The 23364-nt window shown below is 43.6% G+C and overlaps 1 protein-coding gene across 4 annotated transcripts in view; it reads left to right on the top strand.

The window, feature by feature from the left end:
* The window catches only part of RBPJ (recombination signal binding protein for immunoglobulin kappa J region), a 153763-nt gene that overhangs the window by 2690 nt on the left and 127709 nt on the right, over nucleotides 1–23364 (top strand). For 2 of the 4 annotated variants that reach the window (XM_040587955.1, XM_040587947.1), the window contains exon 1: nucleotides 1293–1420. The exons of the other annotated variants lie outside the window; for them this stretch is intronic. In XM_040587955.1, the coding sequence (XP_040443889.1) occupies nucleotides 1407–1420 (14 nt within the window). In that variant the 5' untranslated portion in view covers nucleotides 1293–1406. Of the gene's footprint in view, nucleotides 1–1292; nucleotides 1421–23364 lie in introns of those variants that run through there. 4 annotated transcript variants of the gene reach the window in all.

Here is a 23364-nt window from a genome sequence, read left to right as displayed (position 1 = left end):
TTTCATCGATTGCAAGGGCCATCAAGAATCTTTGCTAGGATGATGGTAACTCTAGTTGAACCTGCAATCCCAGGTCTGAGGCAGAAGTGGTCTTTTCAGTGTTTCTTCACAGATGTGCTGTCTCAGCAGTGCTATCACAAAACCACAGACTATTCTGGAAATTACTATTGAAGGTTGCCTTGTCCAATCCTCTCCTCAAAGAAGGGCTAACTCCATAGTCAGATCAAGCTGCTAAGGATTTTTATCTCAGGATTACGGCTGTTCTGCAGCTAGTCCCTCAAGCTTGGATAAGTCAGTACAAAACATCACCTCTGGGAGCTTTCCAGAATCAGTACCTACTTCTCTGAACTCTATGTGGGAGTGTCATCGTGCATTTTGGTGCAAAGCTCATTAGATTGTACCAGGGACTATGGTGCTGATCATCTCCAGACTTAACACCCCTGCCCTGGAGCAAAACATCCTCACCTTTGTCCCTTTGCTTGTGTTAGATGGCACAATCAACGCTGGAATAAGCTGCTGTGCTCTCTTGAAGGTACCAGCACCAGGATCTTCATGCCATTGACTGGATTTATCTGTCTTACCAGGAGGCTCTAGCCCTGCAGTATTTTTAGGGAGGTGGAGTGTCATGGTGAAGCCTCAGCCTTTGCCTGAGTAGGGGCCTGTCCAAAGAACACTTTTATTACGTGTTCACAGTGCAAAGAAAAGCTAGAGAGCTGAATTTGCTTTTCTCACTGCAGATGAGAGAGTGGTAACCAGCAGTTACTGCCTAGAGAGAGTATGGATGGAATGGACTTTTGAAGAGGTGTTTGCTCTGCCAGGAGAGGTGAGGAGCTATTTCTGGACGAACTGGCCAGCCATGCTGCCTTTTGAAGTCTAACTGGCAGGAGGGCTTTGGCAGCTGGAAGGCAGCCACGCAGTGGGGCATGAGTGATAATTACGCCTCCCTCCACCCAGCAAAGCAAGAGCCACAGTCACCTCTGTGCAAACTCCTTTTACCCACCAGCAAAAGAATGGGAGCTGCTCAGCCCAGTCCAGAATGAGAAGAGAACCATCCTTCAAACAGTCCAAACCATCTATTCATCTGCCTAGGCAATATTCCTGTTTCTCTAAGGAAGGGCTACTACCATTTGGAAGCCCTCTGTGTAAGCTCTTTCCAAACACTCCTCTCTTATTTCCCTTGGGCTGGAAGTCATTTTAGATGTGCCAGCTGGGACTCGGCCCCTGGGCTGATTCCAGCACCTGAGCCTAGTTTTATGTCAGAGTGAGCTGGCTGATCCCGTGGGACGTTACAGTGTGCCCTGACGCAGGTGGTGCTTGGAAAAGTGCTGCCGGACTTCTGCAAGGAGGTGGAAAGTGACGGTGTCAAAGCTGAGTGGTGGCAACGCCGTGATTTCCAGCTCCTTCTGATGTTTATTTCCTGGTGAGTGGCATGTTTAATAATATTCTTAATGCTTGTGATGGTGGCAAGAAGTGATATACTCATTGCTTTGCCTGTTTCTTTTGTTTTGAATTTTAGAATATTTGTGACTAAAGATACGGTTAGCCCTGCACCCCAGAACCCCCAAAACAGAGACTAATCAACTGTATAGTTGCCCACTCCTAAGTGTCTGAATGTAGAATTAAACTTCTGGTTTAGTATTTTCTGTGCTGTTTATTTTCCAGTGAAAGCAAATTGCCTTTTGATATAAAATACATAGTTCAGTCTCTAAGGAACCATCTCTTTGTGTTCTTCTTGTGCATTACTATTAAAAAAATCCCAAGCAACCAACCAATAGCCTGAAGTGATCACAGCTGAATAATGCAGACTTTGTTCCCAGGAAAAACATAAACAGGAAGAAAAATTGCATTCGGTTCTGTTATGTAACCAAGAAAATAAATTCTTTCAGAGATCAGTGCTAGGTTTTCCCCCACGAAGGTATTGTATATAACATAATTAATTATAGAATTACTCACAAGGATGTTTGATTCACCTTGTTTTAAAAAAAAAAAAGATAAAATCTGCCGAGTGCCATGCAAATAACAATTGAATATTGTTTCTGGACACTGATAATTGGGCAGAGATTGGGGAGTCATGGGATGAGGAAGATTGTCTCATGTACATTGATGGCAAAAGTAAAAGAAAGGCTGAATGGTTTATCTGCAGTTGTGTCCGTCGCTTGCAGTTGAAGTCTGGTTTATATTCAAAACTCTCACCAAACATTTGTTTTTGCCAGTTCCTGGATAATTGGTCAGATCAGATTGACACAATAAGCTTTGGGCCCGTGATGTAAGTCAGTGTCTAAATCTGATCTGATCTAGGGAACAGAGTGGGGTTTCCCAGCCGAACAAGCCAGAACTTGGCCTGTCAAAGGTGTCTGCCGTGAGGGACTAGAGAATTCATGATGTCTGACTTGTCTGCAGAGTCTGCTTTTGAGAGTGATACTACTCCGTGGCTAGTAAAACTGGGCTGGCATCCTTTCAGCATTGGTCTTCAGCAGGTTTGGCTCTTTCACAGCTACACGTTACCGCTCCTTTTCCAGCAGCTTCCCCCTGACTAGCTGCTCTCGGTGGGTCCCCCCCCCCCCCGGTGCAAAGTGGCTGAAGCTTTTGCTCTAGGGGATGGCTGCCCGGGGAGCCAAGAGCCATGCATCCTCACATCAGGGGGAAGCCTGAGCTCTTGGGGTACATTTCTCTGAGTGCGTCTTCATCAACAGGGCGTGGTGCATGAATTCAGAAGCTCAGGCACAGTTGGCACCTGTTTTCTCAGGTGTAAATTCTGGCCCCTCTTCCATCACTCAGTATTTTATAGGCTGGAGAATGGAAAGACTCTTACGTTGTGCTACTGGTCCCACACAGCTGAGGAATTACTGAGGAAGCCAGGCATGCTTGGCTACAGGATTCCCAGAGCACCTGCCCTTGAGGAATCCAGCTTACCCTGCAAGCAGCTCTGCGCGCTGCCCGCAGTTCACATCTCTGTGCACGGTCCTGGGTGACACCTTTGCTGGCAGTTTGCTTCCCCCACCGTCTAGCGCAAGTGTGCCAGGCAATTGTGTGCCTGTGGGGAATCACCCAGAGGGATTCTTGGGTGCTTGGAGAACTTGGGAAGGTAGCCCTCGGGGGCCTGTCTTCAGTGGACTTGTAGACCCTTCTGGACACTGACAGTGTTTCTTCTAGCCCAGTCCCTGGGTAACTGAGGTGCTAGCGATTACATGCAGCTGACAAATCTCTTGGCCGTTTTGGTGACCTCTCTAGGGATGTCGGCTAGAAATGCTGGATCCCAGCTTACACTGTGGTTGTGAGGCTGTGCAAGCATTTGTTTCAAGGCACTATTGTCCATTATTTTTTTAATTATAGAGTCTTAGACTCTAGTGATTTCAGAAACATTTGACCATACCCTTAAGACACATAACTCAGCCCAAAATATACTTCTGGGAGGAGGCTAAGCAAACCTTTCATGATGATCTTCAGAGTAGTGCATGTGCTTTACGAACTCTCATGTACAACACATCACCTGATGTACCAGGAGGTCTAGATCTATTGCCTATGATTTCTTGCCTTGCCTGCTACAGACATGATGTATTTAAAAGTAGTCACAATTGCTTCTCAGGTTTATCACATGAGATGAATCAGCCTCGGTGGGGATGCTGTTCCTTCTCCTCCTTTACAGTCTCTTCTCTGCTGTGGCTGGTTGATTCTCACAGCTTGCTGGGTAACTGCAGTCATAGCTCCTCAGGACAGATGGTCACACTTGTGCTTTGCCACCTGTGCTTCCTGAAAACAATGCTGGGCTCCGCTCGCTGAGAATGATGGTTCGTCATTCTCTGTTGTGGTGTGACAATAACCCCCCTCTGAACTTTCATGCCTGGGCCTAGATAGACATTGTGATAATTAAGTCCCATCTCCGCTTAGACCTTTTGAGACCCCACAGTCCTTTGAGAAGGAGACTTGTGTGTCCTGCAGGTAATGCAGTTACTTGCATACTGAGTATCTGCCTAAGCAAACAGTCCTAGGCTTGCTGGGGTCATGTGGAGAGAGCATGTCTGGGTGTAAGATCTCCTAGTGAATCAGCTTGCAGGTATATTGTGTTATGTGGTGGGTGGCTTGCTGCTAGGCTTTCTGGTGGCCTTTCTGTTGGCTGAAGCTTCTCTCTGGGCACGTCTGATCTGACCCGCAACCAGCGTGGGAGGTCGTGGAGCAAAGGGATGTTACAGTATGAGCACAGATGCTGCCCTCGAAGAACATGGATGAGAGTGAGGCATGTGTTCCAAGTGAGAAATCCAACAAGTCTTCCTACCTGGGGCAGGGTGAAAGGTCTCTCACATCAACCCAAACTGCATATTTTCACTCTCGACTCCAACCCGGTCCCTGAAGGAACAGACCCACTTCAGAAGGATGGATGCACTGCATGTAGTGATAGAAAATATAGGGACAGCAGGTCTTTGGGGAATCTGACTTGCTATTTAGTAAACAAATACTTATTAAAAAAAATCCCTATGAAGCCATGGTAACCTTGTGATGGCCTTACTGAGCTGTGATGCGTATGGCTGCTTTGCGACAAGGGTTCTGCAGGCTGTATGTTATAGTATTAAATGACCTTAGCCCACTTCAGAATGAAAGAAGGCATATTTATTTAATTTTTCATGGTTAACAAGCCAGTACTACTGAACAGACTGTCCTAGTATTTCCTTCGAAAATAATGCATTTTTCTCTTTGGTCGTAAAGAAGCCATAACCCTATTCCTGCCATGCGAAACAGTCAGCCTCAGGCTCCAGTTCGGCGAAGCATTTCTGTGCTTACCGGAATGCTGCTGTCAATGGCACTTACACATCTGTTTAAAGTTAGAAACGGGAACTTGAGGGTTCGACTGTGTGGAGGCCTCGGTGGTCGTGCTTTCAACGGTGGCGTAAATCCGGTCTTCCCGCCGACCAGTAGATGGGGCAAGTGAGCCTCCTTAGAGCCACCGTCAAGATTTTTCTGAACGCGAGGTTAAACTGTAGCCCTCGTTGGCTCGGTTCAACGGGCTACTTTGAAGGCTCTTTACCTTTGTACTGTAAAGGTAAATTACGTACTTTGACGCAACTGGACTATTTTCTTTACAAACATGTGTCGTAAACAATTGTTCTGTTCCTTGAAATTCTGAGATTTAAAATTATGTTACTTTCTTTACACAGGGATGGTAACACATCTTTTGAAGGTTTTGTTGTGCAAAGATATGGGAATGAGTGTTCCCTCCCCAAAACTAGCCAATAGGTAGGTGTTTACAACACTCAGAGGGATGCAAAGGATCCAAGTTTTAGTCCTTGGTAGTATTCCATGTGTATGTAGAGTGTACCAATGATTAGATCACCTTACCTGCCTTTGGGCCACCTTCTCCGATTCTCTCCTCCACAAGCTGTTGTTACTTTTACACATTTATTAACTTGTACAGATTACGAGTGACCGTAGCTGCTGGCCACAGTTGCTCTCTGCCCATGCTTCTGGCTTCCTGCAGTGCACTTATCCAAAGAGAGTCTGACTCTCAAAATCCTGAGCACTGCCTGTTAGAAGGAGTAGAAGCTTTGTCTTGAACACATAGGAGTGTAGAGTCCTCAGTTTCCCTTTAGCCACAGTCACACTTCTGCATGTTCTTCTACATATTAGCTCCCTAAGTGTGCTCTTCTTTGTACCCACTCCTTCGAGCCCTGGAGCTAGTCGTGTTCTTGCCGGCAATGTGGTGCAGGTGCAAGAACCGTTTGCTGCCTTACGGTGAGGCAAACCACCCCAGTGAACTGGCCTTGTGTGAGGTAGGAGCCTCCACAGGTGCAGAGTCCAGTGGCAGTGGGGAGCTTCTGTTCGTCCCATAGATGAGATATCGTTGTTTGGCTTGTTGGGTATATCTTGCCCTTGTGGAAGCAGCTCCCACTGTTCAGCCTTGAATGAAAGGTCATGATATATCTACCCTGTTTTATTTTAGAGTGCGGCAAGCTTCCTGAGATAGTTGTGTGGAGGGGTGAAGAAACCTGTATCTATATTAAACTGGACAGGCCAGGCAAATACCACATGATAATAACATACAAGAAAATAGCTTGGCTAAAGATTAAAAAAAAAAAACACAAACCCAAACAAAAAAATCCCCACCAAACAACAAAACTCACCTCTTTCTCCCCCAATTTCCAAAAACTGAAATGATGGAATATATGTGAGCCTACCTTCGCAGATATGTAGGGAGAGTCTCAGCTGCTGGGTTTTAACTAGTGTAGCACAAGGGTCTGTGTGCCACTGTAATTATCTGTTTGTGATATCCCAAACTTATCTGGGTGGGAGGGAGCACGGAGGAATTCGTGGCTGGATTAGCATGACTTGGTGCTCTTACTTGAAGCCATTATGTTGTCAAAACTAAGATGGGTAATTCTGAGTACAGAGGACAAGGTTTAAGCTGGTGTAAACTGAGAGAGCAGCTGCTTTGCAGACAGTGAAAGTAACCAGACTCTACAGATGTCTGAACTGGTAAGGGTCTGGCTCACCTTCTGAAGTACATTATACAGAATCTAGGCATTACCTTAAACTACTCCATATTTTGGAGGACCAATTTGTGTTACCTTTTCCTCATATCACTCAAAGGTTGCCCCAGCTTTTTCCGTTTTTTGTAGCCTTGTGATGCCCTCAGACCTGATCTCCAACACTGCCTCCTCCATGGTAAGCAGCGTGACTCAGACCAGGCTTCTCACAGCCAAATTCCTACAGCCTGCTGCAGTTCCGCTTTCTTTACTTCCCATTCAGCCTACTGACAGTCCTACAGCAAAAATTCCTTTGCCTCCTGTCATATCTACCTTTGCCTTTGAGTGTTTTCATTGGCTCACTATGTTTTGAATGACATTTAAATTCCTCAGCGCATTTTCAGCCAGCATTTGCTTTTTGTTCTTTGTGTGTGTCTTGACCATCCAGTGTCCTCTGACTTCACCCCTGTCCTCGTGGTCTTGCTCTGTTTATTTTCTTGATATACTTCCCTGTTCCTGAAGAGATGTTCTCCTAATAAGCTGAGCAGTGTTACTAGCTCTCAACTCTCCTACTTTCACACTCTACTCCTGGCCTTCCCTCATGAGCCAGTGATTTTTCTCTTCATTTTCTGCTTTGTGGATGGAAAGAACTGCTTTATAAGAAATTTACTGCTCCTGGGGTAGGTGTAAAGCATGGCTCAGACTGCACAGGATCCTCAGGAACATGGGTTGTGACACAAATGCAGCGTGAGGGGAGCTGGAAACACCTACAGCACGCGGTGGTTTATAGTAAGCCAACTGTTCAGTGACATTCTGGCCTCTGAGAAAAGCTATGTGTGCTTTTAGCCAGAGGTATCTCAGGAGGATTGAGAGCCTGTCTGCTGTTTGGCTCCTCACAGACAGCAGATGTTCCATGAGAAGGTGAAACATGCAATAAATGATTGTATTTACTCGAAGCAAATCAGAGCTCAAGAAAAGGCAGTGGTCCAGCCAAGTGTGTTTACTGCTGCGGGAATGCTTTTGTGCTGATGCAGCATCTTTCACCCAAAATCTCTGAACATTTTGAAGCCATTAACAAAGGTAGGCTAATGCCAGCATTTGCAGACATATTTGAGCCAGCTTTTTACTGCTGGTTTTGGATACTGCCATCCGTATAGCCTACACTGAGCTGGGTACTACTGTGGCTACTTGGCGAGTGTTTCCTTAGCTGCATAGATGGTTTCTGCAGCTGGTGCTGAGCTTGTGCTGACGCAGCTACATTGGTAACAGGACCCAAGCAGGCCACTGCAGGGCTAGCTCAGGTAGGTACGTGTGAGCTACAGTCACTTTAGTGTAAAGATACATTTGTCTTGGTTTTGGGAGGGGGGAAAAAAAAATTCTAAGACCTGGACTGAAGACAAAAATCCCTAAGATATGTCTGTCTTTTCTACTGCTTTTTTTTGAGGGGAGGGAAGTGGAAAAAGTGAAATACTTCACAGATTATCACTATTGAAAATAGGTTCAGGCTAGGTTGTGCCATGTCTACCTGCTCAGTGAACGTTCAGCTAATGTCTAACACAGGGAAACATCCAGTGACCTAGAAGGGAGAGTAGTCTCTTCATGTGCGTGCATATTTTCTTCATGGACGAACAGGTACCTCTTCAGATGCTTATTTTGAGATTCAGAAGTCACTTGTTAGTCTTCTGTGGCACACAGAAGAGATCTGTATCTTTAGCCAACAGCAGGGTGTTTAATGCAGGGATTTCATATTGCTTTTCTGGTAAAGAATGTACTGCCAAATGAGTATCACCTGGTTCTGGGTATGTGCCAGGGGCTAGGCGATGACTTAGGAGCCAGCAGAACTGCAGCGCCCTGAACGGTTTCCAGCAGAGCCCTGGAGGCTGTTAGCTCTGTGACTGGGGGATGGCTCTTTCTCTCCGCTATATCCCCAAATAATTGTGGTGGATGGCTCCTCTGTGATGGTCTGGTGGTCTTCTACTCTACAACATGCAAAAGGGGCCAGTCTCCAGAAGTTCTTGGAATAGACAAACGGCTCGTGTCCTTCCAACTTCTGTACTTTTTTACTGAGAAACTTGCATTGTTCCCTTCTCCTTTGCTCAGCTCACTCCTGGTGGTGCTCTGCAGGCTTTTCCCTAAATGACCTTGCTAGAACCAAAGAGAAACAAAAGGCACTGCACACATTCTGCTCTGAGTTCCTTAACTACAAAATGTTTTCAGTTTGAGGAAAGGGGGTTTTTCCCCTCTTTCCTTCTCTCTGCTGCTTGGCTGCCTGCAGTGACAGCCATATCTGTTTGATTTGAGGGGAGCCTTGCATGTGCTGTGAGTGGCTCCTTCTGCTAATAATTTGTTCTCTGGAGCCTGTTGCCACACAGTATAAATAAATTTCACTGTTTAGAACTTTCTGTTTTTATTCCCCTGCTGCTAGCAGTGAATTGACCCACCCTGTTCTGTTTTTCAGATTTATCTTTCTTTGCCCTTCTTGTATGAGACAAAATCACAAGATTAAATTAACAAGGATGCATTATTGGTGCGTAATTTTTTTGGTTGTCCTGTGTCATGCCAAAATTTCTGCATAAAATGGGAACTAAAATGCAGCTGACATCCTGGAACAATATTTGGTTTGGTCCTGGGACAGGGAATAAGACTTTATCCCCCTTCAAAAAGTCTAATGGTGTGTGCTGAATAGATACAGTCTCCGTATAAAAAGCATTTTTCAGCCATCCTGCAACGTAAACTCAGTCTCTTTATAAACAGCCTTAATTTTTGTCCATTCCATTTGTGCATGCTGCTAGAATGACTAGGATGTTTAGCACATCAGATGTAGCTTTGTAGTGGTGAATGTAGGTACTGGATGTTCTCCAGTCATGGTAGTGTGCATGCCCCTGCAACCTCTAGCTCAGAGTAGGGAAAATATTTAGAATGGCTGAGCCCAGTTTGGGCTCTGTGCTGTTTTAATTAGATTGTTCCTGCCTCATTTAAAGCTGGCTTAGGCTTTTCTCTACCACACTAGAATCACTGCTGAGTACACACACCCCTGATTGGATATGGTGAGGACCACAGTCATGTTTTTCATGGTTCCAAGCCTGATGCTTAGAGCACTTGAGGTTGTTTTTACTGTGTCAGTGTGATTGCATGTGAATTTTAATACAGGGAAAAACAGACTGTGATGGACTAATGAAGTCAGTAGAGTGGTTACATTTGCCTGCTTTCTTGGAAGTCATCATTCCTGTCTTTATTGCTATAAATGAAAGGAATCTAAGCAGTATTCTTTCTGTGTGTCTTTGAACATTTTTATAACATAAATATGTTCCCAGTAACATAAATCAAGTGGGTTTTCCTTTCTCTTCCACTGATTTCTTCTAAGCAAAGAGGGACATCTCCACGCACAGAGTAAAAAAGGCAGAGAAACTAGCCCTTTGCCGTTTGCATTTTACAAACCAGATCTTGGAGAAAAAAAAAAAAGAAAAAAGAAAAAAAAAAAAGACTTGAAGGAGGGGAAATTTGTCACATTAAGATTTCAAATTATGTGAAACCAGAATGTCCTCCCACCACAGCATATGTTTGTGGTGGGTAGGCGGGGGAGATGCAGGGAAGAGAGGTGATGGTATAAAAATACCTTGTAAAACAAATGTTTGGCTAGGGGAGAGAGTTTGTCACTTCACCCAGACTAGAGGGGGGGAAACCAGACAGACTGGGGGTGGGTGGGTGGGAAGAATTTACGTCACTTCAGCAAGGTAAATAACTCGACAAAGTGTCTCAGAAATAGCTGTCAAATAATTAGGATGAGAAGATCAGATATTAAACAAGTAGGTGGCCTAGAAAGTTAAGAGGAAGGAGTAGAAGCTATTTAAACAAAAGATGAAGACTACAAGAAGCAGTTAAATGTGTCAAACACCAAGCAGAAGGGTGACAGGTAGAAACCCCAAGACAAAGTGCACAGACTTGCTAGTAGCCACTCTTCCTGTGTTTTTGTGAACTGAGAAGTACGATTTTTCTCATTTATCCTTATAATAATTCAGACATGCCAAGTTGAATACAGAGCAGGAGCTTTATATGGTAACATGACTGCTAAATGCAGCTTCGTAATGTATTGCTAGCGTGGCACTCTCTGCATGGGATGTTTCCCTCCATGTGCCATATGGAACAGCGTCTGGTACCACGTGAGTGTGAGCAGACACCAACATGACCACCCACAGCAGCATCCAGGGTCGAAAATGACAGTTTGCCTCGTCATGCTGAGGGGGAGCTTGTGCACTGCAGTGGGAGACTGACATCTCCACACCTTGGGAGCGGTGAGGTGTGGGAGCTGGCAAGAAGGAGGGTCAGGAGGGATGGCATGCAGTGCCCCTGCGCAGTTCAGGTTGGCAGCAGCAGCTGTCAGCATTGGGAGGTCAGTCTCCTTCCTATGTGTGATATAGTTTTTATTTGGTTTTAATTGACTGGCCTCACTGCTCGAGAAGGCATGGAAGAGTGAGTCAGTGTGAGAGAAAAAGAGAGGGAGACAGAAGAGGTGGGGGGAGAGTGGGCTGGTGACGAGCCCTGTATAGCCAGTAATCTGTTATACAGACATATGTTGCCCTGTCTTACGGACAGCTTCAGATGCCTTTCCTTTCTACTTTGTATCATTCCCTGTTGCTTTAATATCTGGAAATTTGAAAGAAGTGTGAATGGATCATCTCCGTGAAGTGAAGGTGCTTTGCTAAATCTATGGACAAAACCTGCCCACCCTCTTGCTTTCTTATTTTGCTAGGAAGTATGTCATTCTCTTGCCTCGTGGTGACTTTTGGTGACAGGTCATTCTCCCTCCCCCAGGGTGTGGGACCTGCAGGGTACTCAGCTGAGATGGGGCAAGCAAGGCTCTGGTGCTGTGCACAATGGCTCCGCACCTCTTGCGAGGGCTTATAGCAGCCCACCCCCTTGCTGACAGACTGGCTGCTGGGGCTTCAGGGAAGGATGGGACCATTTTTAGTGCAGGCCAGGTTTCAAGGGTGGCATATACTATGGAAGCTCATTAGTGCCCAATTTGCAGTCAAGGACGGAAAAAGATTCAGCTCTCTTCTCTTCTGACCTAAAGCGCGTTGCTGAGGTCTGTTGCACAGGGTGGGACTTTCCACTAGTAGGTGTTCATACAAATTTGTCTATATCTGGCTATCTTCATGTGTTGATGTGCAGTCATTTCATACTTGCATTCCACAGAAAAGCAACGGGTATTTTCCCCCTTCAACAAATTTCAAAGAAAATACACTAACAAAACATTGTTAGAGAAATTTTGCACGCTCCAGTCAGCAAACTGAAACCTAGAATACCTTCTGAGACCCTGTCTGTGCAGCTGCGTTCTTGCTTTGTCCTCCAGGGCTGACTTAGGGTAGCTGTGAGGATTAGTAGTCTGAGTTCCCTGACTTACATGCATGTAATTTTAATGAAATATTTTGGTCCAAATCTAGCTTTTACATTTCAGATTTGTTTCGTTGCACCAGTTGGTGGATTGAAACCACCATCACAGCAGCTGCCTGAGTATCATGTAACGCAACACGCCTTGATGCTTTGTCATATTTCAGTGTTGGCTCACAGCATGAACAGTCCCAACCATTGTGCTATTTTTTTTATGAAGACCTAGAGTTAGTGAAATAGAGAGGATCTTTTTTCCTCCACTTTCTCAAAAACCCACAAGTTCTCATGCCTTTCCACTGTGCCTTCCTTCTACTGATTTAATGATTCACGCTTTACTATGCAAGTGCTTAGGGGTGCTTGCACCATGATAAGAAATGCAATACAGAAAGACGATGTAGATACTTCTGCATATGTCTGACAACATACTGAGGTCTTCCTGAATATACTGAGCATATAATGCTATCATAACTGAAGAGTGGATGTCATAATAGTGAAAGCTAGGTGGTGTACCAGTTAGTCAAGAACTTCTCTGCTGGAGATGTTAAAACTAAAACCTCAATCTTTTAATGGAAATTCACCACTTGTGATGAAACTCTTAAGGGAGTTTCTTATGTGTAGCATGCGATTTCTGATAAAAAAGACAGAAGTTCATTGCAGGGTGTTCAATAACCTGGTTGTTGGGTAATTTCTGAGACGTACAAGACCCAGTTCTAAGTTCTCAGGATGAATTAGAAAAAACAGGAATATGAATTAAACTCTCCAGTATTGTAGATAAGTGTCTTAACTGTTGGGCTTTTGAGGAGGGTACATGAGTCTTATTTCTGTGGTTTCTTTGTGTGAAAACTCTCAGGATCTACGTTCAATTCTAAAAAAATTCCTCTTCCCGCTCCCCCCCCCCCCCCCCCCCCCCCCAGATTAATGGTTTATGTTTTTGCAGAATGGAAACCTTGTTATCCAGCTGGCTAGAATAATAAAAGTTGTAGGTGTCTTGTGAACATGAGGCAAAAAGAAGAAGAAAATGTGTTGTTTCATTGCCTCTGTGTGAGAGGAAGGTCTGGGCTTCATTTAAAAGTTAAATGTAAATATATTTTTGCTAACTTTGGCTTCTGTCAGATCAAGATGTGACATATTCTCAGTTCTCCTTGAGAGCTGCTAAGGATTCAGACCAACTTGATCGAAATCTACCTTTGACAGACGACAGCAGGATTTCATGAGCGATTTCTATCTCAAGGCAACTGCCCCTCTCCACAATCAGCAAGTGGCAATAGCGTTTTAAAGGAAGAATGTCAGAGAGCAGCTTGGTTTTCTCACTTGTCATCTTTATTTGTTTCTCTCCTGGCTGATCCACCAGAAGCAGGTTAAGGATGACACAAACTAGCAACAAATCACGGGGTGGAGGACAGAGCATGTGACAATGCCCTGGCTATGGTGCAAACATTTGAGCTACGTTTCGAAAGCCTGGGTTTGCGTTCAGTAGAGTTCACAAGTGAAAAATAAAAGTCTTTGACGATAACAGTCAACAAGCTCAATCTCATTAGTGTCTACCCTTCAGAGAAGAGGCTGGAGCGGATCCCATCAAGCTGTGATTTGGTTCAGTGCACTAGGGAAGGTTCCTAGAAGCATTCCCTCAGCTTCTTCACACTGCGCACTGAGGGGGAAAAAAACAACATTTGGCAATTTGTTGTCAATATTTGTATAACTCCTGATGCCACTAAAACTGCATATGCAGCCTTTAAACTAACAAAAACAAAGCCATGGCCAAGCTGGAGAGCTGGATTTGTTTCCATGCACAATTAGGTTTATTTGTTTAGGTCTCATTTTATTTGCTTTCAGATGACTCAGATAGGAGTATTGCAATCCTTTCAAAGTGAAGTAGTGTTCTGTGTATTTTGGGCATTGGGCTTAGCCAAATGTGGAAAGAATTGGCCGCTCAATAGTATTTTCCTATCCAGAGGTTTTTCTAACTTTTGAGAGGAACTGAAGGAATGTCCCTTCCATGCCAGGCTTTTACACCCACCCCCCCCCCCCTCCTTTCACAGCATCTCTCCACATTATTGTTAAAGAGCACAGGAATTTTAAAACACTCCTCTGTTGTGCAACTGTTAGCAACTGATCTTATTAATTGCTTTACCATTATGCTGCATGCTTAAATTCTCGCTGGTGTCATCCACAATGTGCTGCTGCAAGTGCCTTTTAACCCATTCCAGTAAGAATATATGGACAGTGCACTGCTCAGAATCTCCCATCCTGCTAAACCAGCTCTGGGTTTGCTGGAAATGATTTCCTGCATACATGAAGGGGTATTTACATTTTGGCAAGTAGCCAAGTTTTCTGCTGGGAGTTAGTCACTAAGATCAGATTATTTTCCAATGGACACACTTGCACACTATTGGTGTTAAGACAGTTGTCTCAAGTCTCAATGCCGTGGTGTTTCTTTATCCCCCGCTCCCAACCCAAAAAAACAAAAGAAAATAAAAATGTAGGGATTTTTTTGTCTCTTCTTCTGCTATATATGAGTAGGAGGCAATGGCTTTTAATTGGTGCTTTAGGCACTGCTGTGGTTTTGGGGACTTTTTCTTGTTGTCTTTGTTTTCATCTTCTGATCATTTTGCTTCTAGAAATGCTTCCTTGGGTGATGTTTCGGAAAATGTAGACAATATGAATAAATCCCCATTTATTCCTATTTCTATGAAATATAAAGGTTAAAGGATTTCCTGCACCCACCAAAAGTATGCATCTGATTTATGGCCTTCCTTAATGCTCTTCCCACTCATGCTCATAAAAGAAATACAGTAACAAAGGCTAATAGACAATCTATTTTAAAGTTTGCCCTGATAAAACCAAACTGGAACTTTATTCAGTCTTAAATGTCAATTCTAAGATTTGGAATGTTTTTCTAATCAAGAACAATAAAAGTGGAAAGTGTCTCCGTGGAATGGAGCTGCAGCTCAGCATGCTGCTGGCCCGGTGCTGCATGCACACTTCAGGGGCAGATGGAGCCTGCACATCACGTAGCCCTCCCTGTGCAATAGCTTGCTCTGCAAGACTGCTTGGCCCCAGAAGGGACTGAACAATGTGTCAGGTATGTGAATTGTTGTTTTATTTTGCTTTTAAGAGAATAGAAACCCAAAATATACCTATGACAAATGATCAAATTGAGGAGGGATGTAAATCTTCAAACACAATTAAGAAGAAAGAAATAATATGAATTTCCAAGCCTGTGTTAAAAACTAGAAGAAATAATAAGGTGAGCAAATAGATTGGATGGTGCCTAGAAACCTGTTCCATGCCTATGATGTTTTGTTTCCCTCCCTGTAGCTGCAGAGAACTGAGACTGTCAAAATGGATGAAACCCATTCAGTGGCCTTACTTAACATAGTATCACTTTATAACACTTCCAGGGCATTTTGACATTGTGCCTGGAAAGTCCTCTGCTACTCTCGCAGCACAGTCCGGTGTGGAGGCTGCTGCTCTCTGCACGCACCATTTTGCTATACGCAGTTCTTCAAGTCTAATCCAAGACTGAAGGAGACTGGGGACTTCGTGGGGAGCTGAGAGAGGGGGCTGAATCAGGATCTGTCAGAGCTCACATTCTATGGGCTAGTGTTAAATATGTAGTTTGATTATCAAAGTATGTTGTTGATGCAGGACTCTGAATTAATTTTACTTCTGTTGACTAGCAAACATAAAATTAGATTTTATACACTGAAAATGTGGAAACATTCCAGATGCATATGCTTCAAGTACGTGGGAAAATACAGAGTACACTATATTATAGCTCCCTCATCACATAAAAGACTTCCTACATTAAACTGATTTTTACCATGTGTGGACTCCCTTAGTCGCCATGTACAACTAAGTGGTAAGACAGAGACTTTTTTTGGCAAGTTATATGTACCTTTTGCCTTTTTACTTATACCACACCATGAGCTACAGCTGGGCAGGTTGTGATTTCAGTCTGAGATGGTTTTACCCCTTCCTTCCTGCAGTTGTGTAGTTGCGTGTAGGCAGATACTTGGTGATGCCTGGCTAGTAATTCAAGTACTGAGACTTGTGGGCTTACCACCACTTCCTGATGTGCATTGCAGGTAAGCCTGCAAGGGGAAGGAGACCTCGGGGAAGAAAATTAGGAGAAAAGGACTTTAAGATTTAAAAGCATCAGCCTTGAAGCTACAAGGTAGGGTCAGGACATTGAAGGAAGGCAGACTGCACTTCCTCCTCCAGGTGATAAGGGACCTGAAAAGTTTAGGTCTAGTTAAATCTTATGGCAGCGCCAAGCACAGGTAAGATGATGCACACACTAGTCTTCTGTTATCCTATCCCTCTGTTCTTTTCCCTGAGACACAATAAGCTACCTCTGTATCTAAATGCATGTTCCTGTTTGACTTCAGGGTAAAGTAAAATAGCTCACCCTGAAACATCCCTGGAGAGGTATAAGTAAATCTCATGGTCCAGGCAACACATACATGCTTTTCATCTGTTGTAAAGTATTACATCTTAGCTGAGGGTGGGGAGGAGGTGGCTACCAGCTATGAAGGAGTAACTGCCGTCACTTGAAAATTAAACATACCCTAATCAGTAATGACAGCACCAAATGCTGGGAAGTGTGAGGGGGGAAGAAGGGTGGAGGAAGATGAACCCACTAGTGATGCTCTGAGGACTGAGCGTGGCAGCAGCCAGGAAGACTGAGGGCTCAGAGGATACTTTGTCCCAGTATCCTCTGACACTGGATCTTTCTCCATATCTGAGGCTTATTGCCCATAATTTGACTCAGTCTTATAAAACAGAGGATAAAATTCAGACTGATTGGACCTACAGGTGTTGCTGTCAAAAACCACTTTTCTCCCCCACTAATGCAGATCAAGCTGTCATCCAAAAATCAATTACTTTGGTAACCCATTTGATCGCTGCTTTGTGATGTTTCACTTTCCACAGATAGTCTTTATAACCTTATCCTGTTCATTTTAAACAAGACCTTCGATCCAGCTATGATTAATAACCTTATTATGGTGATACCTATTTACTTCCTCATTGCTGGATTTCATAAAGTTTAAGTTGCCATCTTTGAACTTCATGCTCTTCAACAAAGTAAAACATATCAGGTGTCTTCATTCCAGCAATTTTTTGTATGTTGCTTTTCTTCTTATTATTCACTTCCTTATATTTATAGCTATGTGGTCACTCACCAGCAGATAAGAACTCCCTCTGCTTGTGCTCTGAGTGGTGACTGTAGTTAGCAGGGTGCAGAGCCCAACTCATAAACTTGCAGCTGTGACTTAACACTTCTCTAACGTGGCTGCAGAGCTTCCAGTTGGCCCTGAGTGCCAAAACATCTGCCTGTAACGCACCTGGTAAATAAACCCTGTGTGAGCCAGGGTAGTGGCTTCTTATGCAGAGGAGTATTAGTGTGCAATTAAGTAGCACATGGTAGTAGCCTGTTTATGCTACAGATGGCACAGGCTTGAGAAGTCCAGTAGAGCTAAATGATGCAGATCAAGCAAACAAGATCATGTTTGCAGTATTGTACAAGGCACAGGTGAAGGTAAAACTGCAGGTTGTTGAGATCATATGATTGTGAACTGAGACAAACCTTCAGATAGAGACAAGGAGAAAATGGCACCATGCAGGAGAGGAAATCCTCTTCCAACCCTTCCAAGCTGATGTGCAAAGCAGAATTGCTGGAGAAGGCTCTGATTGATGGTTATTTGCCCGTTCTTTTCTCCATGACACTACCATCACTCAGAAAGGTGGGGGCAGGGAACTAAAACACTGCGAAAGTAAGTGGTACCCATGGTACTACATTATCTGCCAGCCATGTGGAGAAAAGCCAGTGTGCTGGAGGGCAACACAGCTCTGTGGTACAAAACATGCTTGTATGAGGGGGTGAATCTGGGGGATATGAAACTCTATGCCAATATCAGACCATGCATGGCTGAGCTCTCACTTCCACGTGTAAGGGGGAAATCCCTGTGTTCATACATCAAGACAAAAGCCCATAATTTCCACCTCCTTTCATTCACCCCTTGCTAGCTGTATGATTAAGAGTCTCTCTCTCTCTCTCTTTGTTGTGTCTCCTGCTTCCTCTGTGTCATGCTTTGTTTCTTCTTCGCAAGCATCCCACAAAAGAACTGTGTGGAGTCTGCACACTCCTGCCAGAAGCTGCAGTACTACTTGGGGGTGGGTGCTGTGTCTCTCTTGCCTGTCTGCTCTCACACAGCCATCTGTAAATATCATCTAAGCCCACTCTTGCACCTGCTTTAAATGCCTGTGTGCTTGCTAAGGGCCCAGCTTTCCAGAGAAGCGTGTGTGACAGCTTTGTGTTGCTCTTGGGAGTCAGAAGTTCTCTCACAGTCTTGCTATGTGTCAAGGGGACAGTCATCCCAAGAGGCATCGTTCCCAAACTAACCTTTTACTGCACTGTCTCCACTGGGATGATACCTAATGATCTTGTGCAGGGGGGGCTGGCCCTGCCGTGGTGGACCAGGGACCACTGGAATGGCCATTTCCAGCAAACCGCAATTTGCCAGCCGCCCTGAAATCACCCTTACCAACCAACAAATTTCCACATAAAAGCAAAAACTGAGCTGTCTGCAATGAAACATACCGCTTGCATAGCAATTGCTGCACGTAAGGACATTCACAGAAATAAATGAAAGCCATGCTGGTAGCTGTCGCCGCTTTAGAGCAGCTCCAAGAGCTCTTTCTGTTTTCCTCAGCTAAAATGGTGCCAGGACAGTTTTGTTGCCTGACGGGCTGCTGGCAAGAGCCTCCCTTTTGGATACTGCTGGTTGTGGCACTGCTGGCTGCTGCCGGGCCTGGCAGCCGGGCTCCATCCCACCGCCCCAGCCAGGCGCAGGCCACTGCCAGGCAGTGGGGCGGCCCCAGCTCCGGGCACTGGGCGCCGTCCAAGGGGGGGGGCTGAGGTCGGTGCAGGACGAGGGGCCTGTGGCCGGGCAGGGCATGACTCTGCCAAACTGGAGACCAGCACCACTGCAGCACCGCGAGAGTAGGGACTGGTGGCCCCAGAGGATAATGGAATAGGGTCCTGGTCCCTGGGCAGGGTGGGGGAGCCCTGGGGGGGCTGGCAGGCGTTGGCTTTCTGGTGCCAGTGCCGCCCTGCACGGGAGCCTGCCGGCAGCGGCACGGGCAGGCTGTGGGTCTGAAGATGAACATATCTGCCTGCTCCGTGCCAAAACCTCCCCCAGGTGTCTCCTCCAAGTCATAAACCTGAAACGTAATCAAATACCAGATTTTAATGCTTCTGCCAGAAGAGGGTGACTGCTAGAGTCTGGCTTTTTTCCTGGGTAGAGAAAGATGCTTTAGAAATGCTGGTGTCTCTTGGGTGTAGCCAGACAAAATTATCATCTGGCCAGGCAGTAAACAAAACCATTTGTTAAAGGTGAGTGCAAAACCTCAGCACCAGCTGACTATAATCAAAATGTTTGTTCCCATTTGAATTAAAGTCTCCCGGCAAACTGGAGTAAGTTCACACCTCAGCAGAACACTTTTAAATGGAAACCAAAGGAGAGCATCTAGCAGTCAACATTTGAAAAGTCACCTCACAGAAAAGTAAACATCTGTAAACAGGTAAAAGGATCGCAATGCCAAGCTTAGTTTCCAACAGACAGCTAAGAACTGAGAATAACCTGATGCTTAACAACCTCCAAGGAAAAGATGGCACAATGGGAGAGGCTTCAGTCTGTTTCAGAGGCCTGACTTCTGCCTCCGTGCTTGTGGCAATATTCTTCATTTGTGCAATGTTTTCCACCCAAACAACTGTGCTGTTAAAGAAAAAATGATACAATTGATGAATTAGTTGCTGTTAGCTTTCCAGTCAGAAAAGTGAAAGGAGATGCATTTGTCATAATGAAATGATGTCACTTTAGGAAGGGAATAATGGTTTTGGACTACAAGATAATTAATGGCTGCTGCTCCTGAGGGTTTGATTAAACTATCAAGTACCAAGTGACATCTTTGCCACATGACACTTCTTTGGAAACCATAAGCACCGGAACAGCATTTCAGTGTATACTTTGGCTAACGTGGAGCCACTGCTCCTCCCTAGGGCTGAATTTGTCATGACTCCTGGGCGGTGAGGAATCTTTGGTCTCCTGAAATAGGTTATTTCCTTTTTTGGAGAGAAATAAGGAGACACGAGCAAGGGATTAATAAATTATTAGGTAGAATTCCTGCAGCAAGGAATTGAGACGGATACGAAAAAGTGGTGGTACTGAGACCTTGGGCTATGTTGTTCAGGAAGAAGATTTTGCATTTCACAATCAGCACAAAGGGAGAAACTCTATGAATTTTTTTTTTTCTATAGGTGTTTTAAACACAGATAACTAATGCTGGCACCAGGAAAGTTCCATGTATTGAAGGAAGTGCACTGACAAAGAATGAGGAATACCCATCTGAGACCAAAGAGGTGGTAAAGACAGACAAAGAAAAGGCAGCAAAAAGGGGAGGGACATACAGATGACAGAAAGAAGTGACACAAATATGGGAGAAATGGAGACAAAGCAATTGTTTGGAAATTAATCAGTCTCATCACACTGGAAATCTATCTGTTCCACAGGCGAATGGGCCCAGCTCTGGTAGATAACTGTCCTAGCTTCTACCACTTCACATTTAAACGGTAAATTCTGTCCTAGTGCTGAAATGTCTTCAGGCACTATGTCTATGTCCTTGCAAGTGCTGTGCAAGAAAAACTCATGCACACCAGCTCTGATAGAACTGTGAATACAGTGAGTGAAAAAATAGACAGCTAATTAAAGCTAAATATTAGAATGCTGTTGCAATTTCATCATTGGGCTTAACATGAAATGAATTTTCATTTAAAAATAAGGGGCAAACAGTTGGGTTTATATTCTTAATTTTTTCCTCCTTTTAAGAAAGATTACCACAAAATCTTACAATGTCCAGTTATCTTCACATACAAAGAGATTATTTCCTGCTTTGTAACTTCATCACTCTTAAAGGCACCACAGACATGATGCTTTGTTGCTCCCTAAGTTTCCCAGTTGGAAGGAAGTTTGTTGAGTAAGCGAAACAATAGACATGAAAATAGTAAAGGAAGGAACATCCCCATAACTCCACTTATTACATTCCATAGCAGGATGATGTGAGCTAAAAACAAAACAAAATTCAAGTTGAAATCCTTTGTCAGATTCTGTTTTAAAACTTTCTGTGAAAAGGTTCAATAGATCATTTTTTTAAAATCCCTAAGCTTGTTTCGAATGAAGCTCAGTTTTTAGGATCCAAACCTTCTACTGGCTGTAACGTTTGGTTGGTGTTAGAAAATGTTAGGCTTGGATTTCTCAGACTGTTTCATTCACCTAAGCCAGCCAAAAGGCCAGAGAAAAAATTGGGGCATGCTGGGCTCAAACAGGAAGTGTTGAAAATATCGCCCCATCATTCAGAAACCGAAGATCGGGATTTATTTCTTTCTTTTTCACATGCTGCAGCAGAAATTGTCTCCAATTTCAGTGATCTTGAATAAAAATAATTTTGCTGGTATAATGTGGAAAACAGAGAAAATATGAAATAAAAGGTGTTGAGTCAAAGACTAAGTTATTATGAAATTGTCCCTAATACTCTCAAATTTTAGTTAAGTGCTTTATTAAATAATTATGCAACTTGATGCCTCTTGTTTTATTTTTTTTCTAAGGATTTGTGTTTCTTAGCTTGCTCACCTGAGGAAGCACAGCTTTTCACTTTCTTTTATGACTGCTATCAGATAAGGCTGAATTGTTTGGGGGACTTGAAAGAGTAACTTGGATATGAGAGATCAAAAAGAAGTTGGGAGATGTTTATGTACTTGCATGGCAACCTGGTCTTGTTATTGCTGTGAGTGAGTTTTCATGGCTTTCCATAAGGAAAAGAGAGTGATAATTTGTTTTTTGGAGACTGATACCTATTCACTGTTAAGGAGCTACGGGGTGGCAGTTTCCACCTCTGGGTATCTTACCACCAGGAGGAAGAATGTGACAATATGCGAAGCTTTGTAGGAGTCTCTGTGATCATCTCCAGGCAGCCTGTTAAAGATCAATGAATCATTTTAAATTATTAGAATTCTTGAGGTATGAAGGAATTATTTGAAGTAGTGAGATTCCGGTTTTGTACTTTCCTTATAAAATGTATGCTTACCCTAGTAAAGAAGTGAAATGTAAGTTGCCAGAATTTTTGGAGCTCTGAACTTTACAGAGTCAACCAGGTATTTGTTCTACACATATGGTAGACCTGAGGTGTGTCTGTGTGTCTGCTTTTGCACTATTGAAAACATTCCCAGACTTCACAGAGACAATCACCTGGTCAATAACATTCTCAGCAGAGGGCAGACGGTGGGATCTGATGCTGCACAGTCTAGTTGCTATGAACTGTACTGCTGGCAAATCTGTATGTGGGATTTATAGGTGAACATCCTACCCGCAGCTTTGGGAATTCATTTTTCTCATGCTTTATTAATAAACTATCTTACTTTCGCTGAAAGAATTTATAGCAGTATGGATTGTTATTGTTGGTACACTGAAGAGTGTGCAGACTTTTGAAAAGGACCGGTGTCTTTGACTAAGTGATGAAGAACAGAGTGTATGGAGAGGTGGGATGGAAAGTAAGGCTACAAAGTATACCACATCTGGCTTTTTTTTTTTTTGCTTTTTTTTTGCTTTTTTTTTTTTTTTTTTTTTTTTGTGTGAGGCTTCTTGTGCCCTTTGCAAAACATTTCCTGCTGGACACTTAAATGGGTATGTTCTGATCTAAATGGACCTTGTGTCTGACTGGATCTTGCAATTCCTACATCAAATGTTAAACTCTTTTTATAATATACAAATAAATGAGCAGATAGATTATAGAATGCTATTAAAATTATATCCATTTCTTTCCATAATCCTTTAAAGGTGTGAAAATGAGGATCCAGATATTCACAGACTTCATAGTTTATTTCATTCTGATTTTTTATCATATTGGAAAGAAAAATTACTAAGTCAGGGTTCTAATAATTTTTTCCTTAGCTGTTGATAATTCCTCGATCATATTGCTTTTGGAAGCTTTTGTTCTTTTCTTTATTCTCACGATTCGGAAATTGTTCTCAGCTTCCAAACTTTGGTATTAGACCATCTTATTTCAGTATAAGTGGTACCTTGCTTCAATTCGTTCCTTGAACTGATAGGTTATGTCAAAGTTCCCCTTGCATGGCATCTCACCACTGCCCTGGTGTATCTGTATTCTTGGAGCAGCCACCACACTAGAACATAAAAAACGTAACTGAAGCACTTACACATTGCTTATTGAAATACTAAAGAATATGCTGAAGAAAGCATTTCAGCTCCTTTTTTTTTGAAGATCTGGGATTCTAGCCAGCCATGTCCTACTAAGACTAGAATTAGGTAGGATCATAAGATACCATGACTAGATTTTTGAGTTGACTTGAGGTGGCTTATGGTGGTACTTCATTTTTAAACATTTTGGTTTAGTCTGTTTTGCTTTGTTAGTATGTTGCAACAAAGTATAGTAAGTGTTC

This window comes from Falco naumanni, chromosome 1, assembly GCF_017639655.2.
Source record: "Falco naumanni isolate bFalNau1 chromosome 1, bFalNau1.pat, whole genome shotgun sequence".
In the NCBI taxonomy this organism is placed as follows: domain Eukaryota; kingdom Metazoa; phylum Chordata; class Aves; order Falconiformes; family Falconidae; genus Falco; species Falco naumanni.
Note: the sequence above shows the minus strand (reverse complement) of the source record. Positions and strands in the feature narration are given on the sequence as shown.